Source organism: Petromyzon marinus, chromosome 65 (genome assembly GCF_048934315.1).
Source record: "Petromyzon marinus isolate PM22_M1 ecotype Great Lakes invasive population chromosome 65, UKy_Petmar_22M1.pri1.0, whole genome shotgun sequence".
Taxonomy (NCBI): domain Eukaryota; kingdom Metazoa; phylum Chordata; class Hyperoartia; order Petromyzontiformes; family Petromyzontidae; genus Petromyzon; species Petromyzon marinus.
Window position 1 is genome coordinate 8,363,916 of NC_133731.1, and position 24,677 is coordinate 8,388,592.

The following is a 24,677-nucleotide window of genomic DNA, read 5'->3' on the forward strand; positions in this document are numbered from 1 at the left end:
GGGTGGGACACGTGGTGACCAGGATGGGGAGGAGGTGATGAGTGGGACACGTGGTGACCAGGGTGGGGGAGACCAAGTCACCGAGACCGCTATTACAGTGGCGTGAAGCCAGCCAGTGATGGTAGTCATGATGATGATGATGACGATGATGATGTTCATGTGGTGACGATGATGAGACAGAGTGATCCCGGGAAGACTGTTTGCCCTGGAGCATGAAGAATTGGGCAAAAGGAAGGGAGCTAAGCCGATTGACCTTCCAGGAGAGACGTCGCGCTCGGTGGGTTTCTGAGCGGCGATGCTCACACGCACGTCGCTTGTTCGTGTCGTTGTGCAGAGAAAACAAGCGGTGAAGCTGCCACCCAGCGAAAGTGACGCAGGTTGGCAACAGCGCACGTCAACACACGTCACAAAGACTCCCCCCCCCCCCATATCGTCTTAACAGGCTGTTGGGGCCACGTGCTGTTAGCGAGTAGCAGCACCTGTGCAGGCCGAAATGGCACACGAGGGGGTGGGTGCCCAGCACCACACCTGGCCGCCTTTGTCTCCCCAGTGGCGATGTTACATACCACACCAGGTACTCATTTGAGGCTGAGTTGACCTACACGCACACGCACACACTCACTCATCACCCCAACGCTCCGACTCACTGGACACCGATTTCATTCATCGTTTTCACGAGCGATGACGCGTTAGCCTGGCCCCTGGACCTGCTTGGCCCCAAGCCAGTTTCAGACAACTTCGTGACGCCAGCGTATCACAGTTCGGTTATGGCAGGGCACGGCCAATATCCAGTGGAGAAAAAAAACCCACCACCCGTACCGTGATGGCCCTGCGCTGGCTCGGCTCAGATGTGCCAGTGGAGAATAAGGGGTATCCATGCATCGCCGTGTCCCTCCAGAGGTGCCCGGCACCGGGATGGTTTGCAAAGGAACAAAGTGGGTGCCAGACCCCGGTGCTCAGCTCTTCAAGCGGTGGGGCAAGGAGCTCCCGGCGTGGCAGAAGCGCGCGGCGTGCGCCCGCTTCCTCACCTACGGCTACAACGCCTACCTGAGCGACCGGCTGCCCCTCGACCGCGACGTGCCCGACAACCGCCCTCCCGGGTACGCCACTCGGAGTCACACTCTCGCTCAGCGTCGCCACCACCACCACCACCACCGTCATCATTCATCACCACCATCATCGTCATCATCAGCATCATCATCACTGTCATTGCCACCATCACCATCCCCCGGCCGGGTGCGCGACTCACTCGCAGAGCGTTAAACTCATTTATCGTCATCATCACCATCACAGTGCTCACTAGCTGAGCGTGAGTGCGAGTGTGCGTTACCACTGGGCCTTCCCACGTCATGCGTTGTCACGGGGGTCGTTTGACCATACTTCCCCTCTCCCGGCCCCCCCCCCACCCCCCTGCAGCTGCAGCTCCAAGCGGTACCCGTCGGAGCTGCCGGCCCTGAGCCTGGTGCTGATCTTCTATAACGAGGCCGTCTCCATCCTGCTGCGCGCCGTCACCTCCGCCGTGCGCAACACGCCGCACCACCTCCTCAAGGAGATCATCCTCGTCGACGACTGCAGCAGCCACCGTGCGTCATCTCACCCCCCCCCCCACAACAACAACAACAACAAGGAGATATCCGACGTTACGCTCCGCATGCCACTCACAACCTCCTTAAGCTGCTCCTTCACCAACTCCTCCTTCAGCTGAACCTCCCCCTCCTCATTCCGCCTTCTCCTCTACCTCCTCCTCCTCCTCTCCGCCGTGCAGGGGACCTGCAGGAGGATTTCGCTTTGCGGACCCAGCTGATTGACCGCAGGTACGAGCACGTGTCCATCCGCCTCGTCCGGCACGCGGCCCGCAGGGGCCTCAGCGCGTCGCGCGTCACCGGCATCCGGGCGGCTTCAGGGCCCGTGGTGGCCGTCATGGACGCCCACGTGGAGTTCCCCGTCGGATGGTGAGTCCCAAAGTCGCTGAGCAAAAGTCTTGGACCGTTTTTCGACATCCAGTGTTTCATCAGCAGAGCCAGGCTTGCTTGCGACAGTGCCGGTAAACTGCCGGCCCTACAGGTAAATGACCATTGCTCACTGGGACGTGGGTCCGAGCTCGACACGACATTATAGCGACGCATCTAAAAGAAAAATCGTACCAATTAAATAAGTTCCCTCGGCCTCTTCCTTGAGGGCCATCGGTGGTCCGCTGGGAACCGCCCCTATAGAGAGGGAATTTTATTTATTGACTGACGCGCATGTGTGTGCGTGTGTGTGTGTGCGCGTGTGTGTGCGTGTGCGTGTGTATGTGCGTGTGTATGTGCGTGCGTGTGTATGTGCGTGTGTGTGTGCGTGTGTGTGTGTGCGCGTGTGGATGTGCGTGTGTGTGTGCGTGTGTGTGTGCGTGTGCGCGTGTGTGTGTGCGTGTGTGTGTGTGCGCGTGTGGATGTGCGTGTGTGTGTGCGTGTGTGTGTGCGCGTGTGTGTGCGTGTGCGTGTGTATGTGCCTGTGTGTGTGCGTGTGTGTGTGCGTGTGCGCGTGTGTGTGTGCGTGTGGGGAGTGGTAGTGTAGCGGTTGGTGCGCTGCACTACGAACGCAGCGACCCGAGTTCCATTTCCGCTCACGGCCAACACCGGTGAAGATTATTTGAACCCATCCTGGGCCTCCCCTAGGTTGACTCAGCCTCAAATGAGTACCTGGTGCGGTGTGTAAACATCGCCACTGGGGAGACAAAGGCGGCTAAGCGTGGTGCTGGCCACCCACCCCCTCGTGTACCGTGCCTGCCTTCCCAGGCACTGCTACTCGCTAACAGCACTTGCCCCAACAGACTGTTGGGGCTATTCAGGGGGATCTTTGTCTTTGCTCTATAGAACTTTTGTTTGTGCTTAGTTTGTTGTCCTTATAACCCCGCACCTCGGATTGGCACGATTGGCTACGTACCGTGGTGCGACAAAATTTCAACACACAGACATACATGGACAGCTTGGGGGAGCCGTAGCGCAGCAGTTAGCAGACCGCTACGAACCCGGCGACCCGAGTTCGATTCTCGCTCACGGTCGCAAGATTGGTGACGATGATCTGAACCGGTCTGAGTGGCTTCTCCCCAAGGTACCCGACTCTCTTCATCACTCTCCCACTTTGGCCTCCCGTCATTTGAAATCTTTCCCCTGCCCCCCACCCCCTCCGCCTTCCCACCCCGTAGGGCCGAGCCCATCCTGGCGCGTATCCAGGAGGAGCGCCGGGTCGTGGTGTCCACGGTGTTTGACAAGACGCACCACGACACGCTGGCGGTGCAGCGCTACCCGCTCAACCAGCACGTCTTCAACTGGGAGCTCGCCTGCGCCTACCAGCCCCCGTCCAGGCAGTGGCTCCGGAACGGCGACCTCACGGCCCCCATCCGGTGACGCTGCTGATGTCCCATCCCCCCCCGCCCCCCCCCCGTGCGGGGGAGGGGTGGGGGGGGGGTCCCTCTCCAATGGCAGTGGGGAGCGGCGGCAGTGTAGCGTGTTTTTCGATTATTCGGTCGCTATGAATTTCCACGCGATGACAAGAAGACACTTTGCTGAGCTCCCATTTGTGATGGACAGATTTCCCTCTGGAGAAATAAGTTAACAGCTCAGTTGGGCTCTGCCTCGTAAGAGAAAAAAAACAGTTGTAATTTATTTATATATATTTTAAAGTGATTTGTTTACCTTTCCTATACCTTACACTCCTATACGTGTTTTGTATTGTTTGTTGTAACGTTCTGAGCCCGTGCCCCTACAGAATGCAAGCAAAAAAAACATACTCTGATAATATTATGCATTGTCCTTGAACAGAGACAGCTTTCTTTAAAGAAAGCTGTTTCTGGTGTGGACCAATCGGTTTCAAGGACAATGCATATATTATCAGAGTGTTTTTTGTTTGCATTCTGACCACAAGCATTGTGGTTAATGCAGACATGATTCCTTGTAAAAGGTTTCAGTTTGGTCTTTTAACATCTTAACACAACTGTTTTATTGCCAGAAAAAAGGGGAAAAAACCTACGATCATATTTTGGTACTGGCAAAGGAGGTCCCGTGACGCAGACCCCCATGGTTGGATTACTGCTTCTCGCTCACAGCATTTGGCCCAACAGTCTGTTCAAGGCGACACGGGGGGAGGGATTTATGTTTTGTGTTGTTTGTTTGTGGATAGGAGCGCAATTTTGATGGGCTGCATGGCAGCCAGCAAGAGCTACCTGGAGGAGATCGGCTTTCTGGATGAAGGCATGCAGGTGTACGGAGGGGAGAACGTGGAGCTGGGCCTCAGGGTGAGGACGCACAGAAACAAAGACAAAGATCCCCCGTGTAGCCTTAACAGACTGTTGGGGCAAGTACTGTTAGCGAGTAGAACCTATGAAGGCCGGCACGGCCACACGAGGGGGGTGGGGGGGGGAGGGTGGCCAGCACCACGCCTCCAGCCGTCTTAGTCTCACCAGTGGCGATGTCTTACACACAGTTGGTGAGGTCTTCATCCAGCACTAAGAGGCGTACTCCGTGTCACTGTGGTCTTAGTCTCACCAGTGGCGATGTCTTACAGTTGGTGAGGTCTTCATCCAGCACTAAGAGGTGTACTCCGTGACACTGTGGTCTTAGTCTCACCAGTGGCGATGTTTTACAGTTGGTGAGGTCTTCATCCAGCACTAAGAGGCGTTCTCCGTGACACTGTGTTCTTAGTCTCACCAGTGGCGATGTCTTACAGTTGGTGAGGTCTTCATCCAGCACTAAGAGGCATACTCCATGACACTGTGGCCTTAGTCTCACCAGTGGCGATGTCTTACAGTTGGTGAGGTCTTCATCCAGCACTAAGAGGCGTACTCCGTGACACTGTGGTCTTGAGCTTTGCTATCTGTGGCGGTTCGGCCCTCTGTGTCAAGCTTTGTTGGCCACCTTTCCCAGTGCACCCAGTTTCTGTCCTGCTCTGATGGAGATGTGTTGTGAGATGTTTTGACCACGTCAGCTTGCTGTCAATGGTAACACCGAGGATCTCCAGCGTGTCGGTTGATGCTAGCTGACAGTCCCCAAATTGCAGATCCAGCTTGGATGGAATTCTCTTCTGAGGCAGTGTCATGGTCTGGTACTTTGATGGTGTGAAGGTGATCATCAATTTGTGTGCCTAGATGTTCATTTGATGAAGATCCCTGTTGAAGCTCGCTGCCACTGTGTTGCTTTCTGCAGGTGATCTTATTGGAGCGTAGAGGGTTGAGTCGTCAGCGTAGAGGTACAGCCGGGGCCTCGCAGGCATCGACCAGGTCGTCAGTATAAAAGGAGAAGAGAAGTGGACCTAGAATTAATTGTTGTGGTACAGACGCGTTGATGGGAGAAAGTTCTGAGGCGTGGGCGGGCAATACATCTCTGATGCATCTATATTCTTTGTTTTTTTCTGTAAAGTCACGTAGGTAAAATAAAAATAAAATAAAATAAAACTAAATTAAATCACGACGTTTCTGAGGCAACACAAGCTTCCGTCTTCAGGTGGAACAGACACAGCAAAGTTCGCTGTATCAACTGAACAGCTCTGGGACACCCGAGCTTATATACAGGTTAAGGGGGGAGGAGCCAGGAAGGGACGTGGGTGGGGAAGGGAGGGGCTAAGTTAAGCTGCCTTATGTTATGCTGCAGGGGGTTCGGGAGGCCGATGGCGTGCTGCACAAGAGCAAGCACTATCCTGGTAGAAACGGAAACGGCTGTACAATTATCAGCCAGCTAACGTTTGACTTGGTTGATGACATCTTTCCAAAAGTTGCTCAATTTGAAACCATCCTCTCGGTTGAAGTTGTGTCTATGTTTGTATATCTGGATGGCTTCATGGACAAATCTTTGGTAATAACCGGGAGGTTTGCATAGTACTTTGGTATCGGAGAAAATAATGTCATGAGATCCCGCTGTGTTGAAACAATGATCAGCCACGGCCGAAGAATTCGTTCTGCCGTGTTTCAAATCTGATTTGTGCTCGCGAATTCGGTCAGAAATATGTCGTTTCGTCTCCCCGATATAGCAGTCACTGCAGGTACACCTCAATTTGTAAACACCGGGGTACTGTAAGTCAGGAATGACATCCTTTACGGATGAGATCAGATCACAGATTTTGTGTACTGTATTGAACCGGACCTGGATCTTGTGTTTGTTTAGAATTTTGGAAATCTTTTTGGTAACGCCTGCTATGTATGGCAGTGTGATGGTTTTGATCGGAGTATCAGGTGGTTGTTTCTGTATGGTGGGAGAAACAGCTTGGCGGATGATACGGTCAGAGTATCCGCTCCTCTTGAGGGCCAGATGTACATGTTTTAATTCACTGGCCAGGTGGTGTTTGTCAGAAATGCAATGAGCTCTATGGTATAATGTTTTGATGAGATAATAATTTTGAGCCGGGTGGTGGTGGGAATCAGGCTTCAAGTAGGAATCTGTGTGGGTGGACTTTCTGTAAACAGAATGTCCCAAAGAGCCATCCGTCCTCCTCTCAAACAGAACATCCAAGAATGGCAGCTTGCCATCTTTCTCCACTTCCATGGTGAATTTGATGGATGGGTGTCTAGAATTTCTGTGGTCTAGGAAATGATTCAAAGCTGGGAGGCCATGTGGCCAAATGATGAAAGTGTCATCCACATATCTCTTCCACAGGGAAGGACAAAGGGTGGATGTCTGGATGGCGTCTGATTCAAATTTCTCCATTAAAACATTGGCTATCACTGGTGACAAGGGAGAACCCATAGGGGTAGCCTCATTTTATTTGGAAAGATGTCATCAACCAAGTCAAACGTTAGCTGGCTGATAATTGTACAGCCGTTTCCGTTTCTACCAGGATGGTGCTTGCTCTCGTGCAGCACGCCATCGCTCCCCCCGAACCCCCTGCAGCATAACAAAAGGCGGCTTAATTTAGCCCATCCCCTCCCCACCCACGTCCCTACCTGGCTCCTCCCCCCCCCCCTTAACCTGTATATAATCTCGGGTGTCCCAGAGCTGTTCACTTGATACAGCGAACTTTGTTGTGTCTGTTTCACCTGAAGACGGAAGCTTGTGTTGCCTCCGAAACGTCGTGATTTAATTTAGTTGTTTTCTTTTATTTTAAATTTTATTTTACCTACGTGACTTTACCGAAAAAAACACAGAGTATGAATCCTTGCAGTCACGAAAGCTTCAAATCTAGAATCTGATGAATCAGTCACAGCGGCTGGGCTATCGGTGACGACCCCCCTCACCTCCCCCCCCCCCCCCCCATGTATCCAGGTGTGGCAGTGCGGGGGCAGCGTGGAGGTGCTGCCCTGCTCACGCTTGGCTCACATCGAGCGCTACTTCAAGCCGTACGCCCCGGACCTGAGCGTCCACATGCGCAGGAATGCGCTGCGCGTGGCCGAGATCTGGATGGACGACTTCAAGAGAAACGTCTACATGGCCTGGAACGTGCCCATGAACGTACGCGCAGCACACTCATGCGTGTTCATGCAGACTTGATGCATATTCATGTAGACTTGATGCATATTCACGGTAAAGTCCCCAAAAGCCAACGTAGGCCCCATCATTACCCACATGGACATTGCAATCATCCCCGTGATTCTGTCAAAACTATTAGCAAGTTGGAACCTGACCAAAGCTGACTGGGACCACTGTAAGGATGCTGTAGAGAGAGAGCGATGAGTCGAGTTCCCACGACACCGAAATACTATCACAGTTTTGTTGGCCTCCTCAAGCCAAATCCCCAAAAAACAACAGTCACTGCATTTCATCTTAATAAGAGGAGCACCAAGCACACTCTGAAAGTGACCTTCTGCGGCAACACTGTGCAACACGACCCCACTCGAACCTATCTCGGAGTGGAGCTGTGACCGTGCGCTAACCTTCCACGACCACCTGGGAAAGGTAGCTGCGAAGACCAACACAAGGGGGGTAACCTGGTACAGATCTGGCAAGCACAATTTGGAGAGCATCAGCACCCTCAGTGCTCTGATCAGTAACGGTGGCCATTGTGTACTCTGTAGCCGAGTACCGTGCACCATTATAGAGCAGAAGTAGTCACCGCTAGACTTGTTGATGTCCAATTGAACACTGCAATGCGGTGTATCACTTGAGCCCTCAAGTTGACCCCAACACCCTGGGCTGCCCGTGCTGCCACCAAATATCTCCCCCACCCATCTGCCACATCACTGCAACCCTCTGGGAAGAGCTGTAAATTGATGAAAACAGTCGCCTTCCTATCCATTAGGACATCGATAACATCCCTCGGCATTGCTTGGAGTCACGCCCAAGCCCTTTTGGACCCATGTGCTTAACCTTCAACAATGCAAATTCAACTCCGATGAAGCTTGGAGAGCTGAATGGAGTTCAAAAAAGCTCATAAACAAGCACCACCTTGTTGTGAAAGACCCAATGCAGAAGATCCCCTGGGGTTTGATCTTTGATGGTCCACCCTAATCCGCATTACCCACTGCACAAACCATGGCAGCAGTAGATGCGGATACCTGATGCATTCAATGGAAAATTAAAAACTCTCCAGTCGCGTGGCAACTGTGGTCATCCAGAACAGACCGTACAATGTGTAACGACGCAATGCCACGATCCACACACACGAAGGGGATATCGCAGCGCTACTCCTGATGTGGTTTTCTGGCTGGACCAACCTGAATGTGAAATTGTAGCTGTTGCTCTACATCTACATCAGCATCTACATCAGCATCCATACGAAAGAAAGAATAATGAATTGCACGGTTCGGAGGAGTATTTTTACGGATAACACACAGCACCACCGTAGTGTTCATCAGGGCGGCTACCAGTTCCGAACCCCAAACTTCTGCAGCAAGTGGCGAGCGTACAACCGCTGAGTCGAGTCGCCGCCCCGATTACTACCCAGTAAACATGGAACCTTGGCCCAACATTGAGGCAACGTTGTTCCAACATTAGTCGAACGTTGCCCCAACGTGAGCGCAACGTTGGCGCAATGTTGGCCCGTTCACTGGATGTACAACTCTCGTCTCGTTGACGACCCCTGCGCAGGGATCCGGGATCGACATCGGCGACATCTCGGAGCGCGTGGCTCTGCGCAAGCGGCTCAACTGCAAGAGCTTCGCGTGGTACCTGGAGAACGTGCTGCCCTCACTGCCATGGCACCACGACATCGTCCAGTACGGAGTGGTGAGTATCCAGTATGGAGTGGTGAGCTCCAGTGCCTGTGGGCACCCTTGCCACCCGTAGGAACGGTGCCTATTGAAGGCCCGTGGGCACATTCACCACGATGCCGCTTAATCATTATTATGGAGTTTTGTATCGAACCAGGACCGATGGTTAACAGAGCGAGAACCCTCGCCTATAAACATCGGGCAGTTCACCAGCATTGGTTCTATGTAAGTCTGTGGGTCTCTCAGTCTATGGCTATCTACGATGGACCTACAACGGACCTACGATGGACCTACCACGGACCTACGATGGACCTACCATGGACCTACGTTGGACCTACGATGGACCTACGATGAACCTATGATGGACCTACGATGGACCTAATATGGACCTATGATGGACCTACCATGGACCTACCACGGACCTACGATGGACCTACCACGGACCTACGATGGACCTACCACGGACCTACGATGGACCTACGATGGACCTACCACGGACCTACCACGGACCTACGATGGACCTACCACGGACCTACGATGGACCTACCACGGACCTACGATGGACCTACGATGGACCTACGACGGACCTACGATGGACCTACCACGGACCTACCATGGACCTACGATGGACCTACGATGGACCTACCATGGACCTACGACGGACCTACCACGGACCTACGATGGACCTACGATGGACCTACGACGGACCTACGACGGACCTACCAGGGACCTATCAAGGACCTACCACGGACCTACGATGGACCTACGACGGACCTACCAGGGACCTATCAGGGACCTACCACGGACCTACGATGGACCTACGATGGACCTACGACAGACCTACCACGGACCTACGATGGACCTACCAGGGACCTACGATGGACCTATGATGCGTGCTGTTCAGCACGATGTCTGACGTTTCACCCCACGTGCCTGGGAGCTTCTGCAGGACCTGGCATGGATATTAAAATTGGTCACGGCATGTAAATGATTCTGCGTGTTTGTTGTGTTCAGTTCAAAAACAGCATCAGGAGTGACCTCTGCTTGGATCACGGAAACCCAATTGACAAGCACCCCCTACTGTACCACTGCCACGGAGAGCGTCCACAGGTACTGTACCACTACAATCCGATCCAATTGGCGCCACGGTGGCTAGAAGATGTGAACTCCCTCGCCTGGTATGCAAGAGGTCGTGGGTTCAATCCCGACCCTGATGCCTGCTGTGTATTTGGAGTTTGGTGTCTCTATCGCTCTCCCCGTGGTCTCATTGATTTTTCTCCAGGTCCTCCGGTTTTTTCCCCTCCACATTTAGAATCAACGTCACCCGTTAAAAGTATTTGGCTACTGCTATAAATTTCATCACAATGATGATGATAAGCCACTTCGTTGAGGCTAACATTTGTGATAGCTAGGTCGCTTCTGAAAGATCGTCTCTGACGTTCTTGCCCACAGCTGGCGATGAGGACGTCGTCCGACAAGATCATCGTGGGGCTCTACTCGGACCTGCAAGACCAGGTGACTACGTGCGTGGGCATGACCCCCTCGGGCGGGGGCAGCCCGGCCCTGGTCGGCTGCAGGGCCCCGCCGGACGACGAGCGCTTCCTCACCTTCAAGGTGTGTCGCGGACTGATGATGACGACGTAGCAGTGCGACATGACATGAATTGTTTCAGGGTGACTCCGTTGCACGCAGAGGGTTTTTTTTCTTCCCCATCCATCCTCGACAGCCTCCGTTGTTCAGGGTTCGTTCAACGGTTGTTCATGAGTGGCACTGCGGTGGCTAGGAGATGTTAACTTCCTCGCCTGGAATGCAGGAGGTCGTGGGTTGGATCCCAACCCCGACGATGCCTACTGCTGTATATTTGGAGTTTGCGTGTCTCTCTCCCCGTGGTGGCATGGATTTTTCTCCGGGTCCTCCGGTTATTCCCTCGACATCACGCATTTTAGAGCACTATAAATTTCCACGTGATGATAAGCCACTTCGTTGAGCTATCATTTGTGATGGCCAGGTCGCTTCTGAAGAGATTTGAAGATGTGTGACTGGGAAGTCCCCTTGACCTCGAAGGGCAAGGAGTTCCACAGGTTAGGTGTCCCAATTGCAAAGGCACCGTCACCACGCTCCAAGTGTAAAGCCTCGAGACCGTGGGGACAGCGAGCAATGCACAATCCGAGGATCTTGATGATCTCGATGGATTATTTGTGGCTGAAGGAGGTCGTGAATGTAGTCCATTAAAGGCCTTGAACACCAGCAAGAGAATCTTAAAATCAATACGGGTACGGACAGGCAGCCAGTGAAGGGACAGGAGCCCAGGTGTGTGATGTGAGATCCTTAAAGGGTTGTCCCCAGTATACCAGGCGAGGTTAGTGAACATCTCCGAGCCACAACGTCTCTCAGTCGCAGACCGGCGAAATGAAGACCAAGGATGGCACCCGGTGCCTGGAGGCGCTGGAGGCCCAGGAGAACCAAGCGGAGCTCGTTCTGCGTCCCTGCAGCGGCCAAAAGTGGCGCTTCGAGTACTTCAAACCCATCAGCAGCCCGTCGTAAAGCCCACGGAGCACCGTGGTGCCGGCTGGGACTGCTGCTGCTGCACTGCTACCGCTTGCTGGGAAACCGCGGCCACTTGCAATCGCTTCGGTTTGCCGGTTCTGTCTCCAGCGGTTTTGGCATGAGGAAACCGGCAAATTGGTTGCTCAGTTGGGGGGGGGGGGGGGGGGGAGGGCTTATGGTATTTAAACTAAACTCTTTTTTATTTTACCAGGTAAGGTGCACTGAGCTATGTAGCTCTTTGTCAGATCACAAATGATAGCTCAACGAAGTGGCTTATCGTCATCATGTGGAAATTGATAGCAGCAGCAAAATACTCTTAAACGCACGATGTTGATTCTAAATGTGGAGGGAAAAACCGAAGGACCTGGAGAAAGAGCCACACGACCACGGGGAGAAAATGAAAATTCCAAATATACCTGGGTAAAGGGTCAGGATCAAACCCACGACTTCCTGGAGTCCAGGCGAGCTAGTTAACATCTCCTAGCCACTGCAGCACCACCACCCTTTATTGTTGTTGTTGTCCGTGGGACCAGGGGACACCAGAGGCAGGAAGGAGCCCGTCGATTGAGCGCCGGCGTAGAACAAGAAACGTTACAACGCCGAGTAGGACGTCGTCAGCAATGTTAGCCATAGAAGTTTGTTGCGTTGGATCGCATGAACATACATGTCTTTAAACCCCGCCGCCACCACCACGTGACACAGCATATTAGTGAGGTCCAATCGTTAAACCCCGCAGCCACCACCACCTGACACAGCATATTAGTGAGGTCCAATCTTTAAACCCCGCCACCACCACCACCTGACACAGCATATTAGTGAGGTACAATCTTTAAACCCCGCCACCACCACCACCTGACACAGCATATTAGTGAGGTCCAATCTTTAAACCCCGCCATCACCACCACCACCTGACACAGCATATTAGTGAGATACAATCTTTAAACCCCGCCACCACCACCACCTGACACAGCATATTAGTGAGATGCAATATTTAAACCCCGCCACCACCACCTGACACAGCATATTAGTGAGGTCCAATCTTTAAACCCCGCCACCACCACCACCTGACACAGCATATTAGTGAGGTCCAATCTTTAAACCCCACCGCCACCACCACGTGACACAGCATATTAGTGAGGTCCAATCTTTAAACCCCGCCACCACCACCACAGCATATTAGTGAGGTCCAATCTTTAAACGCCGCCACCACCACCACCACGACCTGACACAGCATATTAGTGAGGTCCAATCTTTAAACCCCGCCACCACCACCACCTGACACAGCATATTAGTGAGGTCCAATCTTTAAACCCCGCCACCACCACCACGTGACACAGCATATTAGTGAGGTCCAATCTTTAAACCCCGCCACCACCACCACCACCACGTGACACAGCATATTAGTGAGGTCCAATCTTTAAACCCCGCCACCACCACCTGACACAGCATATTAGTGAGGTCCAATCTTGATTTGAAGCTTTCCGTGACTGCAGGAATCCATATTCTTTGGTCTTTCGGTAAAGTCATCACGTAGCTAGAAAAATAAAACAAAAAATAAAATAAATCACGACGTTTCGATCACAACTCAAGCGGTCGTCCTCAGGCGGTAAAAAGATAATCCAGCAGTGGAACTGCTGAACCAGCGAGAGTGTAGTAAAGTTTGTCACGTAAACAAAACGTGCCAATTCGTTACGAGTTCAGCACGCACCGGTTGTGTTAGGAGAGTAAACCCACAACATTCACAATTCGATCAGCATCATCATCAGGCTGACAGCCAGAGTTTATTTAACATAAAGAAACTTTATTGAACATTTTCACAGCTGTAACTTATGACAAGGCCCTCCGTCCCGTCTCACTCGACGACGCCGTGCAAAAACAACAAAGTGTTTACAAAAACAAAGTGTTTGTTTACAAAAACGAAATTCCTTCAAGGTGTTCTGCTATGGGGGCTGAACAACAACAACACGACGCAGAGTCGCAATAAAACTGAGCGATCCATCTCTACAGAGGTGGGTGGGCGATGCACAGCCCCAATACAGGGCTCATGGGGGGGGGGTGGGGTTGGGGGAGAGTTTTCAAGGGGTGGGTGGAGGGGGGGGGGTCACTGGTACAAAAACGATTCTGTGATCTTAACCTCAAAAAAATTTGGCTAAATTGAAAACCTCTACGTGTCCACCACGTGTGTGTGGTGTGAGAGATGCATGTATGTACAACAACGTCCAGACGGTTCGTCTTGAACTAAAATACAATCAAACGTGCAAGCGGCATTGATGCAGGTTTAGCGGGGAACGGTTTAGACCGGGGGGGGGGGGGGGAGGTCAACCAATTCCATAAAAAAACCGCGACCTATTTCAAGAGCTGTGATGCGATGTCGTGAATACTGCAGACCGCAGTCATGAAGAAGGTTGCGGAGCGGCCACTTCTGGAGCTGCACGCAGGTGCCCACCCCTCATTTAGGGCCGAGGGTGGGGGTCAGGGGACTCACTTCTCTCTGCTTGACGATGCTCGGAACGGTTTTGGCCAAAACGCTCAGCGGTGCTGCCTCAAAACGCATGGTGGGAGGGGCGGGCGGGCGGGCGGTCGCCAGGCGATCCGTGTGGCACACCCTCGCTATGATCCGTGACTTTTATGTGCCCCAATGCGTAATGGAAACCCACATCGCCAGTTGGCACGTTTGTTTTTTCTGGCGATGTTACCCAACCATCCGGGTAGGCGTCTGCAGGCCAGACTTTGTGGAGGGATGATGGTTACTGTGACGATGGTGGCGATTATGGTTACTGCGGTAATGATGAAGATGGTCGTGATGGCTATTGCGACGATGGTTATTGCGGTCGCTGGATTCGTTTGTCCAAGTAAAGCTCGGCAAAGTCGAACGACCTTCTGTGTTGCCCTGCCTCGACAAACATCACCCACACACTCAGACCCACAGCCCTCTCATGCCACGTGGAATGGATGGTGGGACCACCACCGCCGTCACCACCACCGCCGATCGCCGTACCTGTGCTGGTGTAACCACCGGACACCGCTACTGGGTGGCACAGAGGTGGCCGGAAGTTGCCGCATTCAAAGAAAGTTGACACTGTCGCTTTGACTGCCGGGGAGAGATGGAATCGAATCGGCGCCCCTCTCCTCTCTGGATTGCCGGTGACACCACCGTGACAGCACCACCACCGTGACAGCACCACCACCACCGTGACAGCACCGTGACAGCACCACCACCACCACCAGGGCACTTTGGACAGCTCCACGTAGGTTTGTTAACACTGAGAGGTAATGGCTGCCATGGCCACCAAATGCTGAGCGGTCACCGTTTGGAACCCCCGATCCAAACAAATCACTTGTAACCAACGCGTGCGTGCGTGCATGCGTACTGAGCTTAAGTCTTGTAACCAACGCGTGCGTACGTACCGAGATTGTCTTATAACCAACGCGTGCGTGCGTACGTGCACGGTTTGACTTCTTCCGCCGCTGTAACGTAGCCAACCTCTAACACTCACAATGGCGATAAAAAACCCCCCAATGTCCCAACCCCCCAAACTCCCAAACGCGTGGGTCGCAACTCCTTAGAACGGCGTAAGACTTGCGACGCGGACCCAGACGCACGCCGCAACAAAAAAACATTGACTCGTCTCCCAAGGGTTAAACTGTTTCACGCGTAGGAGCAGTCGTAGGGGCTTTTGCGACCAAATGTTGTTTCAATAGCGTTAGATGGTGTAAATGTAAATGCGTCGTTAAACCCGCCAACACCGCCCGACGCAGCCAATTAGCAAAGGTTTCTCGCGTCAACAAAACGTGTCAATTAGTTCAGCATTAACCGGTTGTGTTGGGAGAGTACACCCACAACACTTACAATGCGAGTACCATTACGTTCCACCGGTAATCACATTGTCATCCAGCATCCGTCAGGCGACAGCCACGATTCTGTCTGTCGCGGCGTGAGGAGGCTGGCGTGTGCTCAACTAGTCACCAATTGGCACGTTTCATTTACCCTGACAAACACTTCACTTGATTGGCCGCGTCGGCTGGTGGTGGCGGGTTTAAACGATGCGATCTAACCCACCAAAAAAAAACACCTCGTGGGTAAACAAAACTACTTCACAATAAAACTCAACCCCGTTCCCCGTGTAGTGCGTGACATCACAGGCGCGGCCCAACGCGGCCGCAAGCGTACAGAGAGGCGTGATCAGTCGTCACGGCGATCTCGAGATCCCCTCTCCGCCACAAAGCAGTCGCGTGCAGAGAGGCGTGATCAGTCGACACGGCGATCTCGAGATCCCCTCTCCGCCACAAAGCAGTCGCGGACGGATTGGGAGGGGCACCACAGTGGCCATGAGATGTTAACTCCCTCGCCCGGTATGCAGAAGGTCGTGGTTTTGACCCCGACGCCTGCTGCTGTATATTTGGAGGCTGCGGTGCCCACCCCCCCCCCCCCCCCTCTCTCTCTCTCCCTGTGGTCGCGTGGATTTTTCTCCGGGTCCCTCCGTTTTTTTTCCCCCTCCACATTCAGAATCGACGTCACGCGTTCGGAGTATTTGGCTGCTGCTACCAATTCCCACGTGGTGATGATGATGATGATAAGCCGCTTCGTTGAGCTATCATTTGTGATGGCCAGGCCGCTTCTGAAAAAGAGTTACATAGCTCAGCGGGCCTTTACCTGGAGCAACTGATTGCTCACGTGCAGTGTGATGTAATACAATGCATTACCTTGCAATGCGGTACAATCCAATGCAGTATGGTACAATACGATGTAATACAATACAAAGCATGACATTGCAATGTATTACAATATAATACGATGTGATACAAAACAATGTATAACAACGTGATGTGATACAACGCAATGTATGACAATGTAATGCGATAAAATATAATACGTTATGATACAAAGTAATGCGATAAAATATAATACGATGTGATACAACGCGATTTAAAACAGCGAACAGAAAGCAAGCCCATCTCAAGCCGCTGAACAAGAGTGGGGGGCCGAGGGTGGGCCGAGGGTGGGCCGGGCCCTGTAGCCGTGGAGTTAACTTGGTAACGGGGTCATTGTAGTGGGCACTGGGGTAGAAGGATCATCGGTGGAGAGGGTGGCTCAGAGTTCACAGGTCACGGGGCCTGGGTTGCAGGTCAGGGTTTCAGCCGAGATTACACCGGGGGGGGTCTCGTAGACTCCCACGGAGACCCACAGACTGACAGAGCCAGCGACTCGGACTCGAGAGCCAGAGAGAGCCAGAGAGAGCCAGAGACGCGCACAGAGACGCATAGAGTCACAGAGACCCAACGACTCATATTGGTACCCATGAGGGAGAGACAACCATAGATCCCTCTGCGAGTCCGTGGGCCTCTGTTAAGAGGGGAGACGCGGAACACAACGGGGGGATGAGCGATTCTCTGAGCTGACGAACCGCTGTTCGAGCGACGTGGTGGGCGCCAAGCGGCCAGACAGAAAACCCGGGTAGCGGATCGCTCGCGAGCCCAGATCGCTCGCGAGCTCTGATCGTTCGTGTTACTGTGCAAGAGGCAGGGGAGGGGGAGGGAGGGAGGGATGGAGGGGCATTGGTGAAATGTAACTTGAAATGTATTAGTGGGTGGGAATGAAACTGAATCATTATTTAGCATCGGTGCAAAGTTAAAAGTAGTCAAGAAAAAGTCTAAGAAATGAAACTGAAGCGAGGGGAGCACGGCGCCCAACCGCGATCGGATTATCCGGACCAGCGGGCCTCCCCTAGGTTGACTCGGCCTCAAAACGTCGTGAGAGGGGGAGACAAAGGCGTGGTGCCGGTCACCCACCCTGCCGGGCCCTTCGCCGCTACTCGCTACTTAACAGCCCTTGCCCCTGTTGAGGCTACACGGGGGATCTTGTTTTCTGCGCGCGTGCGCGAGACCGGATTTGTTAAAACTTTAAATCGACTCCGTTTAAACCAAAGCACCTCCCATGGCCCGCCCAAGTGCAAAGTAAACGCACCACCAGAGGGCCGGCACGCGCCAACCCCCCGCACGCGCCAACCCCCCGCACGCGCCAACCCCCCGCACGCGGAGGGCGGTGGCACGGCGTAGCGGTCGGCACACCGGGCGCTACGGAGGCCGGCGACCCGAGATAAACTCTCCCGCTCCGCGGGCGAAGCCGAAGCAAATGTGCCAGAGACGAGTGCCCGGCGGCTTGCGGCGTGTAAACGTTGCCCGCCGAGGGGGAGGCGGCTGGAGCCTGCGGTGGTCGCTGGCCCGCACCGACGTGGATCCCCCCGTGCGCCGTGGTGGCCTCGATGGCCGCCGCTCGCCATCGGCGCTCGCCGCGACGGCTTTGCGTGGGCTGTGCCGAGGGGGCGGGGCGAGGGATGTTCACCTTCGCGCGTTTTCCTCGGCCGTGGTAGAAAAATAAGGCGTTTAAAAAAAAAACGATCGACACTTTCCCCCCCCCCCCGAATGGTAGTGAGCTCATTGACTAATAACTTAGAACGCCAAACGTACGCACAACTTATTTCGCAAACCGTAACGTAGCCGACCGAGGTGCGAAACACAACAACAACAACACAAAACACAACAACAACAACACAAAACACAACAACAACAACACAAAACAAAACAACGTACAATTGTGGCAACACACAACAACGTCCCTCACATAACCCCCCCCCCCGCGCCCCTCCAACTCCCAGACAGACGCAGCGTCGCAACTCCTCAAATCCGCTGGAAATGCTCGGCCACGTCCGGGGACGCTTCTGTAGATTTTTTTAAATCGACGACGGCACCAAAGGCGGCTGGCGGCGGTGCCGCTGCCCACGGCATAGGCCCGGAAGGCGGCTCCTTAATCCCCAACGCCCACGACGACAAGCGGGCATAAATAAGGGAGCGTGCACGCTCGTGCCCGCGGGAGGAGGCCGAGCCTCTTGGTATGCTCGACGCCGGCTCCGCAGGCACAGGTCGTTGTGGTTCTATCCGTGCCACGCCGCTGACGTCGTGCGTGGCGATGGGGGGCGGGGGGGGCGGGGGGGGCGGGGGGGGGGGGGGGGGCGAACGAGCGGAGACGCCCGAAGCGTCGCGACCGGCTTATGCGGCGGACTATGACGGATGAAGAAGAGGAAGAGGAGGAGGAGGTAGGCGGTGGAGAATGAGGAGGAAGCAAAGGAGGTAGGAGGGGGCGGACGGGAAGCATCAGACCGCCAGCACCGCCTCCTCCTCCTCGCCCACGTCGTCCACCTCGTCGCGCTCCTTCAGGGAGCTCTTGAGCCGGTTGATCTCAAACTCGTGCAGCAGCCGCTGGGTCAGCAGCTTCTCGCGCTTCATCTTGTCCTTGATGTCCTGAGGCACGTCCGGGATGAGGTACGCGATGAGGAACTTCGCCACGAACACCGCGTGCTGGCGGGAGGAGAGAGGGGGAGACCACGGGGGGAGGGGGGAGACCACGGGGAGGAAGACGGCGATGGGAAGTACGTGGGGATTGTCACGGACACCCATTCCACCTCGTCACAGTTCCCTGTACCACCTCGTCACGGACACCCGTTCCACCTCGTCACGGTCCCCCCGTTCCACCTCGTCACGGTTCCCTGTACCACCTCGTCACGGTTCCCTGTACCACCTCGTCACGGTTCCCCGTACCACCTCGTCACGGTTCCCCGTACCACCTCATCATGGTTCCCCGTACCACCTCGTCACGGTTCCCCGTTCCACCTCGTCACGGTTCCCTGTACCGCCTCGTCACGGTTCCCCATACCACCTCGTCACGGTTCCCCGTTCCACCTCGTCACGGTTCCCCGTACCACCTCGTCACGGTTCCCTGTACCTCCATGACGATGATGAAGGCGAGCTTGGCGGCCAGGATGTGCCAGTAGCGGGTGCTGAACCGGTACCTCTTGGGGTGCTCTGGGGGGTAGCGGAAGTCCCGGTAGCTGTGGGGACGGTGGGGAGGCACGCGGCGTGACTCACGGCATCACTGATGATGGTCACTTTGCTGCTGCCGCTGCTCATGATTGCTGTGAATATGATGATGACAATGCGATAATGCTGATAATTACGGATGACAATGCTGCTGCTGATAATGACGGCAACGCTGATGATGCTGCTGATGACACAACGCTCCTAATGATGACGCAGATTACGCTGATGCTGCTGATGACAATGACGATGCTGCTGACGCTTCCGATGATGACGCCGAGATGGCGCTGCCGATTATGAAAATGCTGACGATTACGCTGCCGACGACGACCATGTTAATGATGGCGCTGCCGACGATGACAATGCCGCTGATGTTGCCGCTGACGACGACGCCCGGCCCGAGTCCCTCTCACCGGCAGGTAACGTCGGTCTCGTTGCTGAACCAGTAGGGCAGCGCGGCGGCGTCCGGGCGGTTGCGCTCCTGGAAGTCGGCGATGTGAAAGACCGAGAGGCTGTAATCCACGTAGCCCTCCATCGAGTGCTCCTCCGTGCCGTTGAGCAGGCTATGGTGCGAGTAGTAGTACACGAGGCGGGGAAGCATGTCCGACGTGAAGGCCACGATGATGGCCTAAAGGGTGGGGTGGGGTGAGGGGACAGAAACGCCACCGTGGGAGGACTCGCACACTCAATGGCCCACTAGGCCTGCCCCATCCGTAATCAACTAGCCACCAGGCCTGTCCTATCCGTAACCAACTAGCCACTAGGCCTGTCCCATCTGTAATCAACTAGCCACCAGGCCTGTCCTATCCGTAACCAACTAGCCACTAGGCCTGTCCCATCTGTAATCAACTAGCCACTAGGCCTGTCCCATCCGTAACCAACTAGCCACTAGGCCTGTCCCATCCGTAATCAACTAGCCACTAGGCCTGTCCCATCTGTAATCAACTAGCCACTAGGCCTGTCCCATCCGTAACCAACTAGCCACTAGGCCTGTCCCATCTGTACTCAACTAGCCACTAGGCCTGCCCCATCTGTAATCAACTAGCTACTAGGCCTGTACCATCCGTAATCAACTAGGCACTAGGCCTGCCCCATCCGTAATCAACTAAACACTAGACCTGCCCCATCCGTAATCAACTAGCCACTAGGCCTGCCCCATCCGTAATCAACTAGCCAATAGGCCTGCCCCATCCGTAATCAACTAGCCACTAGGCCTGTCCCATCCGTGACCAACTAGCCACTAGGCCTGCCCCATCCGTAATCAACTAGGCACTAGGCCTGCCCCATCCTTAATCAACTAGCTACTAGGCCTGCCCCATCTGTAATCAACTAGCCACTAGGCCTGTCCCATCCGTGACCAACTAGCCACTAGGCCTGCCCCATCCTTAATCAACTAGCGACTAGGCCTGTCTCATCTGTAATCAATTAGCCACTAGGCCTGCCCCATCCGTAATCAACTAGCCACTAGGCTTACCCCATCCGTAATTAACGTGCCACTCGGCCTGCCCCATCCGTATTCAACTAGCGACTAGGCCTGTCTCATCTGTAATCAATTAGCCACTAGGCCTGGCCCATCCGTAATCAACTAGCTACTAGGCCTACCCCATCCGTAATTAACGTGCCACTCGGCCTGCCCCATCCGGAATCAACTAGCCACTAGGCCTGGCCCATCCGTAATCAACTAGCCACTAGGCCTGTCCCATCCGTAATCAACTAGCCATTAGGCCTGTCGTATCTGTAATCAACTAGCCACTAGGCCTGTCCCATCCGTAATCAACTAGCCACTAGGCCTGCCCCATCCGTAATCAACTAGCCACTAGGCCTGTCCCATCCGTAATCAACTAGCCACTAGGCCTGCCCCATCCGTAATCAACTAGCCACTAGGCCTGTCCCATCCGTAATCAACTAGCCATTAGGCCTGTCCCATCCGTAATCAACTAGCCACTAGGCCTGTCCCATCCGTAATCAACTAGCCATTAGGCCTGTCCCATCCGTAATCAACTAGCCACTAGGCCTGCCCCATCCGTAATCAACTAGCCACTAGGCCTGTCCCATCCGTAATCAACTAGGCACTAGGCCTGCCCCATCCGTAATCAACTAGCCACTAGGCCTGTCCCATCTGTAATCAACTAGCCACTAGGCCTGCCCCATCCGTAATCAACTAGCCACTAGGCCTGCCCCATCCGTAATCAACTAGCCACTAGGCCTGCCCCATCCGTAATCAACTAGCCACTAGGCCTGCCCCATCCGTAATCAACTAGCCACTAGGCCTGTCCCATCCGTAATCAACTAGCCACTAGGCCTGCCCCATCCGTAATCAACTAGCCACTAGGCCTGCCCCATCCGTAATCAACTAGCCACTAGGCCTGTCCCATCCGTAATCAACTAGCCACTAGGCCTGCCCCATCCCTAATCAACTAGCTACTAGGCCTGCCCCATCCGCAATCAACTAGCTACTCGGCCTGTCCCATCCGTAATCAACTAGGCACTAGGCCTGCCCCATCCGTATTCAACTAGCGACTAGGCCTGTCCCATCCGTAATCAACTAGCCACTAGGCCTGCCCCATCCGTAATCAACTAGGCACTAGGCCTGCCCCATCCGTAATCAACTAGCCACTAGACCTGTCCCATCCGTAATCAACTAGCCACTAGGCCTGTCCCATCCGTAATCAACTAGCCACTAGGCCTGCCCCATCCAGCGTCTACAGTCTGCAGATCAATCACCGCTCAGCATGCGCACACATGCTGCATCAAAAGGCTCGCTGTGATTGTCTGGTGGGACAGAGAGAGAGAGAGAACTCTTGTCCCTGCATCTCACTAACATTTTTCAGAAGCGACCAGCCTATATCACAAATCATAGCACAACGAAGTGGCTTATCACGTGGAAAATGTATTGCAGCAGCCAAATACTCAAAACGTGTTGAATCTAAATGAAGAGGGAAAAACCGGACAGGCAAACTCCGAATACACAGCAGGCGTCAGGGTCGCGATCGAACCCGCGACCTCCTGCACAACAGGCGAGATAGTTAACATCTCCGAGCCACCGAGGTGCCTCGATTGCCGGCGATGGTCACGACGAATCCGCCGGGGGGGGGGGGGGTGGTGGCGGGGCGTTGGGGATCCAGCCCGGGTGAGGGCCGTCGTTTCGGGCGAGCGCCCTCCGCACTCACGTTGGTGACGACGGAGAGGATGGCGATGGAGGAGAGGATCTGCTGCCAGACGCCGATGTTGCGGGCGTGCGACGGCGTGGGCCGACGGAACTGGGTGGTGAACTTCCACGCGTCCACGCGGATCTCGATGATGTTGTTGAGGAGCGCGAGGAGCGGCGCCAGCGGGAAGGAGACCACGAAGAGCGTCGTGAAGCCGAACTGCACGACTGTGACACGCGGCGCCGGGGGCGGCACACCTGCGGTTAGCGCGGCCGGCTACGTGCGGTGCCAAGGGAGTTCAACACACGCACGCGGTGATGGCCACGGTGGTGATGTTGAGGAGGTACCTGCATGATGCGGAAGTGGGGGATGGTGGCGACGCGCCCATCTGGAACGCTGTTTCTTTCACTGGGAGCTACGCACTTTTAAATCATCATCATCATCATCTCGATGAACAAACTCATTTCTTGAGAACCGATTTTCGTGTTTAGTTTGTGGTCCGATGATGCGGTGCCAAAGAAGTTCAATATGCATACAAAGGTTCCCTCCCACCCCCGCGAGGTTCCCTCCCACCCCCGCGAGGTTCCCTCCCACCCCCGCGTGATACGTTTACCTTACGCAGATTTCTAATCGACGACGGCGGTACCACGGCGCAAACCACCAACGCCGGCCGCTTCCCCAACGAGGAGGTGTGTGTGCGCGTGTGTGTATGTGTGCGTGTGTGTATGTGTGTGTGTATTTGTGTGTGTGTGTATTTGCGTGTGTGTATTAGTCCGGCAAAACAAGCCCCTACCTCCTCGCGGTGCCGGACGGGCAACTCTGTCGTGGACAGTGCTGTGGGGGGAGGGCCAATTCCGATTGGCTCCTCCCCTCATGGCGTCTGTGACCACCACAGGGGCTAAACGGGGGCTCTGGATGGGTGCGAGGGGCTGGTAACCCCTCCACCTTTCAAAAATTTACCACTAAACCACGTCTAAAATATCTAACTAATAAGCTTGTGCCGGAGGCCCCGGGGGACAGGCGTCTATGACGTCTCCTGGCCAAACCCCAATTGGCGGAGCCAGGAGATTGAATCTCTACCCTCAGGGCTCCTCCAGAAATAACGAAAAGCCACTTCGTGTGGCCACGTGGAATGTTCGAATGCTCACTGCGGAGGAGAGGCTGCCACTCCTCTGTCGGGAGCTGGACCGGTACCGCCTGGATCTCTGTGGCATTCAGGAGGTCCGGTGGACCGGTTCTGGCTCTTGCCACCATGAGGGGTGGACAGTCCTCTACTCGGGGCAGCAGACTTCCAAACATCCTTTGAACAAAAGAATGGAGTGGGCGTGGGAGCGTGGCGGTGAGGTGTGGGAAGCTGTAAGCCCCAGGCTACTTTGGGCTCGCCTTCCCATCAACCGGAGGCGAGGAGTGGTGGTCATGGTTACTTATGCCCCCACCGAAGATGAACATCCGTGGAGGAATGCAGGTAAAGCTGATGAGTCAGATGCCTTCTATGACCTCCTGTCACAGGTGCTGGCTAAAGTGGCCCCTCGGGATAGTCATCTTGGTGGGTGACTTCAATAACCGAGTTTGTCATGATGCTGGCACCTGGTCTGGAGTGATTGGAGGGTATGGGCCAGATCAGCTCAATAACAACGGTAGGAGGCTGCTAGAATTTTGTGCAGCCCATGGGCTTGTAATTACCAACACGCTGTTCCGGCATCGGCGCATCCACACAACATTATGGATGCATGCCGGGTCAAGAACATCTGCTGTACTACGTAGTGACGGACCAGCGGATGCGAGCCCATGTCCTTGACACCAGGACCTACCGTGGAGCTGATCTGCCCTCTGACCATCGACTTGTCATCTGTAAGATGCGCCTGCCATTCTTCCGCTCCGGTGGTGGGTGTACACCCAGGACCCCATTCCAACCTAAAGTGGCCTGGTCTCAGTCATCTGATGAAAGTTTCAAGCGAGAATTCCATCATCGCTTGTGGCTGGGATTGGCATCG

At 54.4% G+C, this 24,677-nt stretch overlaps 2 protein-coding genes across 6 annotated transcripts in view; one reads left to right on the plus strand and one right to left on the minus strand.

Annotated features, from left to right (window-relative positions):
* Positions 1 to 862: 862 nt before the first annotated feature.
* Positions 863 to 9,331, plus strand: LOC116956399 (polypeptide N-acetylgalactosaminyltransferase 18-like). Its single transcript, XM_032977990.2, has 7 exons — positions 863 to 1,100; positions 1,417 to 1,583; positions 1,766 to 1,952; positions 3,188 to 3,385; positions 4,162 to 4,276; positions 7,233 to 7,418; positions 8,994 to 9,331. Exons 1-7 carry the CDS (start codon positions 877 to 879, stop codon positions 9,189 to 9,191), a joined length of 1,275 nt encoding a protein of 424 aa, XP_032833881.2. The 5' UTR covers positions 863 to 876; the 3' UTR covers positions 9,192 to 9,331.
* A 4,111-nt stretch (positions 9,332 to 13,442) lies between these two features.
* The window catches only part of LOC116956437 (anoctamin-5-like), an 84,165-nt gene continuing 72,930 nt past the window's right edge, over positions 13,443 to 24,677 (minus strand). For all 5 annotated transcript variants that reach the window (XM_032978053.2, XM_032978052.2, XM_032978051.2 and 2 more), the window contains 4 exons: positions 22,705 to 22,910; positions 19,948 to 20,162; positions 19,443 to 19,548; positions 13,443 to 19,018 (listed from right to left, as the gene is read on the minus strand). In XM_032978053.2, coding sequence (XP_032833944.1) covers positions 18,815 to 19,018; positions 19,443 to 19,548; positions 19,948 to 20,162; positions 22,705 to 22,910 — 731 coding nt within the window. In that variant the 3' untranslated portion in view covers positions 13,443 to 18,814. The remainder of the gene's footprint in view (positions 19,019 to 19,442; positions 19,549 to 19,947; positions 20,163 to 22,704; positions 22,911 to 24,677) is intronic.

Excerpts from the sequence above, each read along its gene's own strand:
- LOC116956399 (XM_032977990.2), top strand. The coding sequence starts at position 877 with ATGCATCGCCGTGTCCCTCCAGAGGTGCCCGGCACCGGGATGGTTTGC. Across the intron at positions 1,953-3,187 it reads GTGGAGTTCCCCGTCGGATG|GGCCGAGCCCATCCTGGCGC; the intron begins GTGAGTCCCAAA and ends CCCACCCCGTAG. Across the intron at positions 3,386-4,161 it reads GACCTCACGGCCCCCATCCG|GAGCGCAATTTTGATGGGCT; the intron begins GTGACGCTGCTG and ends GTTTGTGGATAG.